Source organism: Pleurodeles waltl, chromosome 7, assembly GCF_031143425.1.
Source record: "Pleurodeles waltl isolate 20211129_DDA chromosome 7, aPleWal1.hap1.20221129, whole genome shotgun sequence".
Classification (NCBI taxonomy): domain Eukaryota; kingdom Metazoa; phylum Chordata; class Amphibia; order Caudata; family Salamandridae; genus Pleurodeles; species Pleurodeles waltl.
The window spans coordinates 1,254,724,027-1,254,737,556 of record NC_090446.1 but is presented as its reverse complement, the minus strand read 5'-3'; the positions used below and the strand labels follow the sequence as shown (position 1 = coordinate 1,254,737,556).

Below are 13,530 nucleotides of genomic sequence, written 5' to 3'. Positions count from 1 at the left end.
TGTAAAACAGACTCCCAGACCATATACTCTTATGGCTACCCTGCACTTACAATGTCTAAGGTATTGCTTAGACACTGTCGGGGCACAGTGCTCATGCACTGGTGCCCTCACCTATGGTATAGTGCACCCTGCCTTAGGGCTGTAAGGCCTACTAGAGGGGTGACTTATCTATACCTGCATAGGCAGTGAGAGGCTGGCATGCCACCCTGAGGGGAGTGCCATGTCGACTTACTCGTTTTGTTCTCACCAGCACACACAAGCTGGCAAGCAGTGTGTCTGTGCTGAGTGAGGGGTCTCCAGGGTGGCATAAGACATGCTGCAGCCCTTAGAGACCTTCCTTGGCATCAGGGCCCTTGGTACCAGGGGTACCACTTACAAGGGACTTATCTGGATGCCAGGGTGTGCCAATTGTGGATACAAAAGTACAGGTTAGGGAAAGAACACTGGTGCTGGGGCCTGGTTAGCAGGCCTCAGCACCCTTCCAATTCAAAACATAGCATCAGCAAAGGCAAAAAGTCAGGGGGTAACCATGCCAAGGAGGCATTTCCTTGCAATCTGTTTACGGGATGAGATGTAGAAGTAGCATACCTAGCACATAGGTATAGCGCAGCAACGTAACCATCCTCACCGCCTGCACTCTCCCCCGCATGGAGATCCAGCTGAGACCATTTTTCTAAGTCTGCAACAATGCGAGTAATGAGGGGGTCTAGGTTGTCTGCTACCATGTGCTCTAGTCCTCAGTTGATGAGGATCCCCAGGTATTTGAAGTGGAGCTGTGCCCAGCGGAAGGGGAAGCCATGGATTGCTGCCCACGTGGTGTGGTTGGAAAGGGACAGCACTTCGCTCTTATCCTTATCCCTATTAACTCAGTACCCAGAAAGGGTTGCAAAGTTATCAATAATCTCCAGTAGGGATGGGAGGGAGCGTCCCAGGTCCGTCAGGGTGAGCAGTAAGTCATCTGCATAAAGGTAGAGTTTGCACATACTCCCCCCCCAAAGGGATTGCGGTTAGTTGAGGAGATTGTCGAATTGCGGCTGCCAGCGGTTCGATGGCCAGTAAAAATAAAAAGGGGAGAGGGGCAGCCTTGTCTCATCCCTCTGCATATTGGAAAGAGATCTGATATAAAACCACTGCAGTTGACCTGTGCCGTGGGACTATCATACAGCAGCCGTACTTTTGCAATAAATTGGTCGGCCAGGCCGAATTTCCGCATGGTCATGAATAGGCAGCCACATTCAATACGGTCAAATGCTTTTTCAGCATTTAGGGAGAGAGCTAGGGCTTCATCTGGCATATTCCCGGCTTCCCATATGGCATGTGAAAGGGTGTGGCGTTGGTTTCTAGAGGAGCAACCCGGGACAAACCCCACCTGAGTATGGTGTATTAGGGATGGGATGACCTTACGTAGACGGGCTGCCAGAACACTGGCAAATATTTTGATATCGCCATTGAGAAGAGAGATAGGATGATAGCTACCACAATGAAGGGGGTCCTGCCCTGGTATGGGCAAAACCACGATCACTGCTCTTTTTGAGGTGGGACCCAACGTTCTTTCACAGTCAGCTTGACAAAAGGCATTGTATAGGGAGTGCACTGCTTCCTCACCGACCCATTTGTAGAATTACACCGGGAAGCCATCCTACCCCAGCAATTTATGATACAGGAGAGCAGCTATGGCCTGTGCAATCTCTATCTTGATAATTTCCCCATCCAGTAGGGCTTAACCCTCGGTCGTCAGATGTGGAAGGTGGACTCCTTCTAAAAAGGTCTACATCTGAACGAGGCTTGCAGTTGTTTCTGGGGTATTTAAATGGCATGGATGGCCTGCGCTTCTTCCCTCTGCCGAAGCTGGATTGCTCAGAGACTACCAGCTTTTTCCCCCTGTTCATAATGACGTCCCTGTAGTTGTTGCAGTGCATATTTGGCCCGCGATGTATACAGCTCATTAAGGGCCACTCAAGCTCATTCTAGGCTCTGGCGTGTGGCTAATGAGGATTGAGCTGAATATTGTTGGGTGAGGCACGCAATTTTACCCTCCAGTTCCATCTGGCGGGTCATCCTTTGCTTATTGGCCTGCGCAGAGTCTTGCATCATTTGCCCACGGAGGGTTGCTTTCATGGTCCCCCATATCACTCTTTGTGACAAGACTATACTCTTATTATCACGCATGTAGGTGGAGACATGTGACCGCAATTGTACTTTACCCTGAAGTGTGCGGTAGCGAGGTATGGCTAGTCGCAAGGGTTTACGGCCCGGAGAGACCAACCCTGTATCAGTAGTCAGCAGGGTCAGGGAGTAGTCCGAAAGGGCCCACTCTAGGATATGAGAGTCGCGGGTCTGGGCCACTATGTTTTAAGTCACCAAAAAGTAGTTCAATTGTGTCTGTGTCCCATGAGCCGGTGATAGGAATGTGTATATTAGCCAACTATCACGCTTCCTGGAGGACAACAGCTTGTTTGATATCTCCCAATTCGGCTTCCGCAAGAACTACCTCACTGAGACTGCTCTCATCGCCGCTACCGACGACATCAGGATCATGCTCGACAAAGGTGAAACCGTGGCCCTCATCCTCCTTGACCTTTCAGCAGCCTTCGATACCATCTGTCACCACACACTTCGCACATGCCTCCATGACACCGGAATCCGCCACAAGGCCCTGGACTGGATCACATTCTTCCTCTCTGGCAGAACTCAGAGAGTCCGCCTCCCTCAGTTCCTGTCAAAAGCCACCAAGACCATCTGCGGAGTCCCCCAAGGATCCTCTCTCAGCCCTACCCTTTTTAATGTCTACATGGCGCCGCTTGCCAACATCGGCCGATCCCACAGCCTTAGCATCGTCTCCTACGCGGACGACACCCAACTGATCCTCTCACTCACGAAGGGCCCCGCCACCGCCAAGACCAATCTCCACAATGGACTTCATGCCATCGCCAACTGAATGGAGATAAGCCGCCTCAAACTGAACTTAGATAAGACTGAGATCCTCATCCTCGGGTCCAACTGATCAGCATGGGATGACTCCTGGTGGCCTGCCACACTAGGAGCCGCTCTATCTCCCACCACCCACGCACGCAACGTTGGCTTCATACTGGACTCATCGCTCACCATGACCCGTCAAGTCAACGTCATCTCGTCCTCATGTTTCAACACCCTCCACATGCTTTGCAAGACCTTCAGATGGATCCCCATCGAAACTAGAAGAACGTCACCCACGCCCTCGTCAGTGGTAGAATGGACTACAGCAACGCACTCTACGCTGGAACAATGGCCAACCTCCAGAGGAAACTTCAGCCCATTCAGAACGCCTCTGCACGCCTCATTCTTAACCTCCCTCGCCACAAACACATCTCAGCCCACCTCAGAGATCTTTACTGGCTCCCCGTCAACAAGAGGATCATCTTCAAACTCCTGATCCACGCTCACAAGGCTCTCCACGACGCAGGACCTGTCTACATCAACTAGCACCTCAGCTTCCACGTTCCCAACAGCCAGCTCCGCTCCATCAACCTCGCCCTCACCACTGTCCCCGGCCTCCACCATACCAAAACCAGCGGCAGATCCTTCTCCCACCTCACCGCCAAAACCTGGAACTCCCTCCCTGTCAACCTACGTCTGACCCAGGACCACCTGACCTTCAGGAAACGTCTCAAGACCTGGCTATTCGAGCAGTAGCAACCCCCTCCACCCCCCCAGCGTCTTGAGACCCTGTCGGGTGAGTAACGCACTTAACAAGTGATTGATTGATTGATTGTATTCTCTGTCTGCCGGGTGTGCCTCCAGTGATCCACCAGCCCGTGGTCCATTAGTATTGCCCTGTCCTGGTTGTTGCCAACATCTATGGGGCCAGTCATGTCGAGTACTGCATCGCGGGCTCTATTCCAATCCCCCATGATATAGGGGGATGCTCTGATCTCGGTGAGTAGGCGACTGATTTGGAGGAAGAACAAGCATTTGGGGCCTATAGGCACATAAATCAAACCGACACACATCTTGAAGTTCCTGATCTTCAGCTTGGCGAACACATACTCACCTTCCAGGTCAGACCACGTCTTGGCCACCATGACAGGTAGTGTCTTGCGGATCAGGACTACCACACCATATTTCCTGGATGTCCCGCCACCCTCCTTTCGCGGTTTTGGGCAGCAACTGAAGAACGTTTTCACTACTGCATAATTTACTGGACCCATCAGTCCCTTTCGACTGGAGGAACAAAAGGACTTTCTTATGTTTTATATAATGGGTCAGACCGTTGACATTCCAATACAGGACCATGAGTGGATGGGGGGAGAGAGCGGCCTGGCCGGAAATGGCAGTGGCGAGAGTGTGAAGCTGTCTAGAAGGGGTGGGACGGAGGACGAAAGGGATGAAGAGCCGGTTAGGGGAGGGAGAGGCATCAGTGGAGGAGAGGGAGAAGAGGTAAGGCAAACTGCCAGAGCGAGCAGGTAAACTTTCTCAGTGCTTCTTCAGTGAAGGGAGGGGAAAAAAATGGAGGGACGCCGGGTGCCCACCTGGGCGGGTCGTAACAAGTGGGAGTAACAGAAAGTAAAAGGCTGGAGAAAGCAGGTGGGGAAGAAGGGAAGGAGAGGGGGAAAAGGAGGAGGGGTAGTTTATGAAGCTAAAGGGGGGGAAGGGGATCCGATTATCGATAGGGGAGTATCCCACGGATAGCATCTGTATAAGGTGGGTCTAAACCTGTGGGGCCAGCACGGCCGGAGGGCCCTAGCAGTGGGCGGGGTGCATGGGGGAATGGGGAAGCCAGCTACATTGAGATTCGTGGGGATGGAGGGATAGTGAGATGATGGCCATCGTCAAGCACAATAAGAGGTCAGACCTATCCGTACAGGTACACATGTTTCTACAAGAGGGAAAGTGTGGGGGGTGGCAGTGCATATCGCAAAGGCTGTCGGCACTCACAATAAGCATTAAACATTAAAAGCGGTCCCAGGCGATGTGCTCTCTGGAATTCCAGCAGAAGTTCAAAGGTGAGACCCTGTGAGCGTGGTGAGGGTGGACCGAAGGAAGACTTAGATATCTGACCCTTCCAATTGTTCTGGGAAGCCGAAGAAATGGACACTGTCCCTGCGACTCCTGTCCTCTAGGTCTATGAGCTTACTGCGTAAGGTAAAGAGCTCTTAGTCCCGGTACGGCGTTGTATTAAGGTGGTCCTCCATCAAGGTTACGCATTGTTCCAGCCCTGACACCCGGGACTAAAAGCCTGTGCTGTCCAAACAGATGGATTTGGTCTCACCTGCCAGTGTGCAGATGGTAGAGTCCATTCCTTCCACTCTGCACCCACAGCAGTGATTTCCTGAAGTATGCGGTCCATAGCTGTATCCTGCCCTGGGCTGGCGGAGGTGATAGACGGTTCCGTCAGTGGTGGTCCTTTGGTGGAGGGCATTGGGTATGAGTGTTGGAGGGCTTCGGAGAAGAGGAGTTACCGGGCTCACCTACTGGTGGGTTTACCGGCAGGTTTGCCGTTGGGCATCTCCGTACCTGATCTCTGTATTCAGCGTCAGGTTGTCACATTTGAACAGCTGTGTGTCTGACAGATAAGCAGATCAAAACACGGCAGAGGAGCAGGAGGGGGTGGTAAGCCTCTAGGTCTTAGTCTCCGTAAAAATCAGGATAATGGTGGCACATACCCCATGCAAGACCTGGTTCTACGCTCCCCTGCCTGGCGACCTCGGAGGGGGGCACTTTCCTCCTTCGGGGATATGGCAGCCTTTCTGTCCCTGTCCGCACACTATCCTCACCAGTTTACCACCCAATATGAAGGATGATGGGCAAGGGGTGTCACCACAGATCTCCCTGGGTCTCAAGCATCGGGTGGGTCCCCCAGTGGATCACGGTGGTGATCTGGCCTTAGCCCTCCATTCCAGGCTGGGGGTCACCTCCCTGCTGTGAAGCTAGACAGGCGGCTGAGATCCGGAGACGGGGGTAGGGTTCACGTGCTGGCACTGTCTCTGTGGTTCCCCCTGGTGTGCCACTGTGTTAAGCCAAGTTCCATCAGTGGTCTGCAGGTGCTTGCTGGCTGCAGGTGCTGGCCTGCTTACATTCTGTTCCACTCTCCAGGAACATAAGGTGGAGGTGGGGGGGTAATGGGGGGGCGGTTCTTTATGTTCCTTTGCCTTTCGCGTTTTTCCCCCTCCTTTCTGTTTTTATTATGTCTTGTCTTTAGTTTGGGGGGGTGTGGGGAGGGGGCGCAAGGAGATCCTGGAAGTGGTGAGGAGGATTTGGCCCCTAGGAGGAGGCGAATGGGCACCCTCCTACTCAGTGATCCCCAGGCTGCTGCTTGCTGTCCTCCGGTGGGGCAAATGGTGGAGCGAATCCCAGCTCCCTGCCCTATTCAGCAAGCTGTCTTCAATAAAAAAAGGGTAGGGTGGGGAAAGAGAAGGACCAGTGGCTCAGGCCTTTCGACCCTGGTGGTGTGATTCAGCAGGTGCGGCATCTCAGGCGGGAGGCCCCGTTCTCAGCGCCCTGCCTCTCTTTCACAGCCGGTCTCGTCCATCCCTCACACATGAGATCGCTGCTTCCCCCTGCTCGTCTAGGCCTCACCTGCGCTGCCGCGGGCAGGGCTGGCATCTACAGAGGGGGGCACTCCCCCGGGTCATCTGAGCGTATCACATCGGTCATTGGAGCACACTGGCTGCAACTGCAGGCCTCTGTAGCTCCCCAGGCGGCCCTACCCCCGTCCAGGGCCCGCCCCCGTGCAGAGCTCCGGAATCAGGCTGCCATCATTGTTCATGGCCAGACCACAACCCTCCCTTGCTGTGTTTTATGCAGCTCCTTTGAATTTGTTTAACATTGAGCTTTGATCTCTTCTTACATCACTTCAACTACTCTCTCTTAAAGTCTGGTATAACAGCGCAGCTGTTGTCACACCTTACATATTAATATCCCCAGAAAAAGAAATGCAAGAAACAATGCTGGGACTTAGGGCGAGATTTAGAGTTTGTCAGATGGAGTTACTCCATCACATACGTGACGGATATACAATTCCATTATATCCTATGGACATCGTAATATGACGGACTGGACATCCTTCACGTTTGTGTCGAAGCAACCCATTCACCAAAATCTAAATAGAGGTCCTTAGTCTCTATCTTCATCTTCGTATTTCCAAACTTTTCAATGGGTAGAATGTGGTAGAGCAGTAGTGAGATATATAAAATGGTGTTGTAGAAAAATACTTCTTGCCTTCTATTCTTCCCACATATTAAAATGATTATCTGCCCTGTTTAGCCATAGATCTGAATGAAATACGCTATTCCTCACCACATTTATGGTACAAGGAAGATAATCCCAGTCCTCGAGAATATCATGTTGCTTTCTTCTTGAAGGAGCAATGGGTGCCTTGACCAGTTGAGTATCTTTGCAGGTCCAGACAGACCAAATATTTCCTCTGACAATGTGAAAGTGTGATAAACTAGGGTCTCATAATTGTGTTCTTTCTGGAGAAGAGGAAGATGAGCATGTTTAAGAAGGTTACAACTATTCGGCCTTTCATGGACCTTGATAGGTCATTATTGAGCTATAGTAATACTCAGGTGTCTCATCCAAGCAGCACTGACTCAATTAACAATCTTTTCAGTTTCTTTATAAAACTAAAGTCATCTGTGATACCTGTGAGGGATTTGGCCTCTCTAATAGGCACTAATTTGTCCAGTTGAACCCCTCCTGATCTCAGTAGGTATCAGCCATATGAAGTAGCCCAATTGTATCAATTTTCCATTTCATCATCTTCAGTCTTCACCTGAATTTTCTGGGTGTATTATTGGCCAGTGAAGACATTAAAAGTCAACTGATGTCGTAACAGTTGAATAAAAGACTGCCTCAACCTATTCTACCCTAATCCAGTAGAGATCTCTCGAGAAATTTCTGAAAATGGCACCAGTGAAGGCCAAGTTCATCAGAAGCATCAACGAAGCATGGGTCATGATGGGCTAATCCACATGGATTTGGAGGGATTACCACCACATTTCATTGAAAATGCAGTCACTCAGGTACACCATTGGAATAAACATTTCTTTAAAACAAAGTGCAGGAAATGCACACAAACAGCATATAGCCACTGTTCAATCTCCGTAACACCGAGCCCTACCTTATAGAAACAGATTTTACACCACCTATTCGAGCTTTGTGCCTTCTACAGCCTAGGAGGTGTAGTCATCACACTACCAGTCTCCCTTAAAAAGCACGTCACGTGTAGTATTCTATTCTGTTAAAGGCCTAAGCAAGTGCAAAACATGTCCTTTATTTGAAAACGTTCACCAATAAAATGCCAGCAAAATCAGACCTGCTTCTCCAAACTGAAGGCCCTTCTCTTCAAGGAACATATCTGCCAATCCTGCGTGGCTTCCCCCATCCTCTTTGCCAGCAGGCAGTGTGAAGGACCCCACCCTCCCCTACTTGCTAACAGTTTCATATTGTTAGCGCACAACTGCCCTTCAGCGCGCAATTTCCCATATTGGTTTGTGCTGTGAGAGTAGAAATACCTACAAATATCTGTACATGCATACATAATTACAAGCAAATGTGCAGTCATGAGCAATGTATTAACAACGAATTAACGTTTTATTAGTTTTCTGTGTTTAATAAGCCACCATTAGCTCAAGCTTAATCTATCCTCAATATTACTTTAATTTGAAAAGATCCCTCGCTGGTTGACCTGGGAGATGAAATAACATCTTAGTACTTTCAGACAAGATTGCTCTCATCGAGAAGGGAACATTAAAGAGCCACGCAGAGCTGTTTAAAAAGAGCTGCATCAACAGAGGTGCAGCATAAAGATAAGAAGTCTCTGTACCTCCCGGAGGGCTGCTGGATTCCACTTAACCTGCTATTCGTTGTGGAGATTTAAGATTTATTCCACTAAAACCCATTTATGACTATATCAGCTGCTGGACAGCAAAATAACCACTTTGTCAAGATATGCTTTTTCCACGGGTACCAGGATCCTGTAATAAAAGCGTGCCCTCTCCCGTCGCCATACTTATCTATGTTTTAGCAAATAAAATATTATGTTTTCTAGACTTACTAGAACCAAATAGAAGCTTTGGCACTGCCAAGGGGACTGCCTTGCTTTATGTCATATGTGGTAACTGTTAGTTTTGACGAAAACGTTGCTGAAAGCGAATTATCTTATGTTATGGTAAACTGTATTTGAAATGTAATAGATGTGTGTATGTACGTATAATATTAGAATAGCAAACATTTCATACCATAATAAAGGGCTGTCATCCCGTATCGAGCCATAGATTTAAGTCTATAATACATCGAATGCACCGTCTGGTGTCTACAAGGAATGAGCTTCGCATTTTGAACAGATCCTAATGACGGGCTTTGAGATTAGATAGGAGTGATGAAACTTTGGCACAAGGTGACAACTGTAATTGCTGTACAGTATGTTTTTGGTTTGAGTTCATGAGGGATACAGTGACTAATTAGCTTCAGAGAAATATAAATCAATGTATTTTGCTTTTCGACAAATCTGTGAAAAAATGTAATTCTTTGTTCATGACCAATTTACAGGCAGAAGAAAGTAAAGTTGTACGGTTGCAGTTGGAATTGACTCAAGTAAAGTCTGAAATCGACCGTAGACTTCAGGAAAAAGAAGAGGAGTTTGATGCAACACGGTGAGTATTGTTTGGAAATGAAAACGACACAAGTTGGTTAGGCCTTTATTTGTATATGGAACCTACACTGTTCATGCACAAACCAAATCATCTGTACTTTTGGGGCCCTCAAGAAGAATTGAGAAGCTGTGGCCCAGCTTTTCAGATGTAGGACAAGGAACGCCTGTGAAGCCTTTAGGAACACTAATATGTATAGAATGCTATGATGAAGTTCCAGGGCATTAGGGCTGCCTTGGTGTAATGATGCATGTCCATGAATCTGGAAGTCAGAACATAGACGTTGGTTGCTTTGAAGTTTCTGTGGCGTGTCGGACTCAATTCTGCTTTGGCAGTGAGAACTACATTTCACAACCAAGTTTCTGTAGTAGTGGCAAAGCAGTTTTACTTTGAATGTAGTTCAAACACGGAACCAATAAGGCCCTTTGAAAATAGGGTTTTTATGACAGCTCATTTCCAAGAATATATCATCCTGCCCGGAACACTATAAATATCCTGTTGGTGTTCCTCTCCTATTAGGAAAAGCCATAGTAAATGCCACTGGTGCAGTTGCATTTCACAATAACCAGAAGACAACTATGACAGGCTGAGGGTAGTAAGGATAAACACTAGAATCCTGTTGATCTGATGTCAGGTCAGTGTCAATGTTGGTATTAGCAATAATTGGATCTGGCTTTTTTCCTGTCTGCTATTGCTAACTTTATGTCTTGTTGTGCTCTACCACTTCTAAAAAAGTAGTATACTGCATATGCTTTCCCCGTAAAACATATTGTTCATTGTAGTTTCCTGATTGGTTTATTTAACTGACCTGTAAAAACGTGGTAGAGGGCATGGAAGTTAAATTTCATATGTGGGCTGCAGTATTTATTTACAGTCTCATATATGACAAAAATATCATCACTGCGGCTGGGCTGCAGTTTGAAAGCGCTGCAATGACAAGTGCATTTGCTCTATAGAAAAAAATATTCATATACTGTCAGATCTGGCATCCTTGGTGTGGTTTCCCCTGACTTTTTACCTTCAGAAGTCCTGTTTTGCTGACTTCGTTTTTGCTGGCTTTGAGAGTCTGTACACTTTACCACTGCCACCCAGTGCTAAAACATGATAACGCTGACTTATCCACAATTGGCATATTTAATTTACTTATATGTCCCAAATAATGTGCACTACCTGTAAATTAAATGCTGCTGGTGGGACTGCAGCACTGATTTAGCCACTCACTTCAGTAGCTCTTTAAACATGTCTCAGGCCTGCCATTGCAGAGCCTAAATGTGTAGTCAAAATGGTTTCAAAAACAGCCTGTTGATCCATAAACGATCTTTGTCCACACAGACATTTTTATGTTAGGGCGTCCAGTGAAATGCTTTTGTGAGCATGTTCAAGAAATTCTCTCTGCACTGCCAGAGAAGGTCTTCATTCTCAGCAGGGTGGACAATCGTGTAGGAATCAACAATAGCTCTGCTATTTTGGCATGCCACTGTTCTTTTTTGGGGTTTAATAAACCATCAACCACCATTTAATTTTGTTTGCACTGCCCCGTTTATAAATATATCTTACGTCGATGTGTTCATTATTCATTCAACAGGTCAGTTTATGGCAAACATATGGTAAGACATCCTGGATGTATGCATTTAGGAAGGAATTATGGGCCAGATGTAGCAAGCAGTTTTGCCCATTCTGTGTCTATGGGAAAATGTGTTCGTACATATGGCCCTAAATCACTATTTCTTTCATCTGGCGCGCTGTCTGCTTTTACATTTTGAATACATTTTTCAGAATGCCCTCCTATATAGAAATGTCTATGTGGACTTTATAACATTTTCATCTTATGCTTGCACAGAAAGAACCACCAGCGTGCAATTGATTCTTTACAAGCCAGCTTGGATGCAGAGGTGAAAGGGCGGACAGATTCAGTGCGCGCCAAGAAGAAACTAGAAAATGATGTCAATGAGCTGGAAATACAGCTAGAACTTTCAAATAAAAACAACGCAGAGCTGGTAAAGCTGGTGAAAAAACTACAGCAGCAAGTGAAGGTACCGTTGAAAGAAGATGAGCATCATGTGGCATTCAGTGTCCTATCAACGAGGGGAAAAAATGTGGTTATTGCGCCAACATTCGAAATGTTTCTCCTATTAATTATTATTTCTACTGTAAAAACAATGAACGTATTCCAAATTTCGGAAACAAAATACACAAAAGGGGAATCGTGATAGACTGGGGCCATGAAAACGTAAACCAAAAGGGAACTAGAAGAAGAGTGAAGTGTAAGAAAGGAGGGCACAGGGGCTCTCTCAGAAAATTGAAGGAAAACAGGGAAGAAAACCAATCAAAACAAGCACTGGCAAGGCCAATAGATCTGGCTTCTACAGAAAAGTTGTATGGTAATGTGAAGCATTACAAGTAAATAGCATGAGAATATATATTTGTTTGGCAGAACTGTAGCATAATATTGGTATAGGTTAAAACGTCAAGTGACAGTTGTATTGTCAAACCAGACCTAACAATCCATGTAGGTTATTTACTGCCCTCCTCCCAGCTGTGCTGCTGCCAGAGAAAAACTATAAATCATCTATTTATCTAAGGTGCTTTACTGGCGTTCCAATGTCATAGGTGTGCTGCTGAAAGTTCCAACTTCTGCAACTGAATAAATGAAATGATCAGAGCTGTGTGGATGGCTAGCACTTTCTATGGAAGCACACTACGTCTGCCCAATTAAAACATGTCCTCCAGACTCCCAACGAGTCGGCGAAGCCAAAGAACCTCTCTAGTGATGCTCACATAATTGTCTGGAGACAGCTGCACTGTCAAGCTAGACCATACAAAAGAAAAGAGTCAGACAGTAACAGGATGAAGGAGAGAAAAAATAGAACGGGAGGGGAATAAAGGGATTAAAAAGGTAACAGCCCATAAGGATAAAAAAAAGGAATTACAAATAAAAGATGCAAGAAAACGGGAATATCTGGAGAAAAATTCAAAGTAACAAAAATAAATAAATATGAAACGATGTTGACAAGCATATGTAAAAAAGAAGTACTCAAGAGTTATTACATTTATAGTAATAAGGTAATTTCACCTAAAAATCACACACTAAAACAGCAACTTCCAAGCCGTGGATAATGCAGCACAAACGCTATCTGGTGCAAAGTTCATTTTTACGGATAATAACCACGTTTCTGTGCTTAATATTCTGATCAGTGTTATAATGGTGAAAACAAGTGCAAATGTTTTTTAACCATTTTTGTACACTTTATAACCTATTTTTTGTAGTTTTGTGCTATTTCACTAGCTGGTCCGGGAAACCCAAGGAAACAGGTAGAAGCACACTTCTGATCGGGCTGTCCATTTTTACTAACATGACGAATTCTAAATGTAGCCATAAATTAATGCCAATAGCTGTAGTAATGATGAAAACGTTACTACTGCTATTATCACTAATTAGAATAGCCTTGAAAATAAAGCCTTGTTTTTTTAAAATATCATGTGGCACCACAGATGTTGCTTTTCAGCCCCAAATGTTTATGTGCATTGCTAGTATTTATTCGCATATTTAGCCAAACAGTACTCACAACAGGCAAAGATTACAGGAGGCCTCGTTCTCAAGCATCACTCTCTGTGTCTGGCTTTTCCCAATTCCTTTCATGTGTTTCCTAGGTTGGCTTCCTTCTGATAAATAAACGTGTGTTTGCTGAAAATGAAAAAATACATGGGGTGACGGGACCCTTAGAGACAAAATCACAAAGGCAATTTATTTTTCAACCGGTATGGGATGTTCATATTTATGGAAATTAATATTGCCTTGGCTTTGCCAGATGTTTACCTGGTTCACAGGGATCTCAATTTTACATGTAAATCCTTACCTGTTTTAGAAAATATTCAAGTAAATGTTTGCCATTCACAT

The 13,530-nt window shown here is 46.3% G+C and overlaps 1 protein-coding gene across 5 annotated transcripts in view; it reads left to right on the top strand.

Moving 5' to 3' along the window:
• Nucleotides 1–13,530, top strand: part of LOC138246140 (myosin-16-like) — an 838,653-nt gene that overhangs the window by 755,258 nt on the left and 69,865 nt on the right. For all 5 annotated transcript variants that reach the window (XM_069200412.1, XM_069200413.1, XM_069200414.1 and 2 more), the window contains 2 exons: nt 9,532–9,635; nt 11,473–11,665. In XM_069200412.1, coding sequence (XP_069056513.1) covers nt 9,532–9,635; nt 11,473–11,665 — 297 coding nt within the window. The remainder of the gene's footprint in view (nt 1–9,531; nt 9,636–11,472; nt 11,666–13,530) is intronic.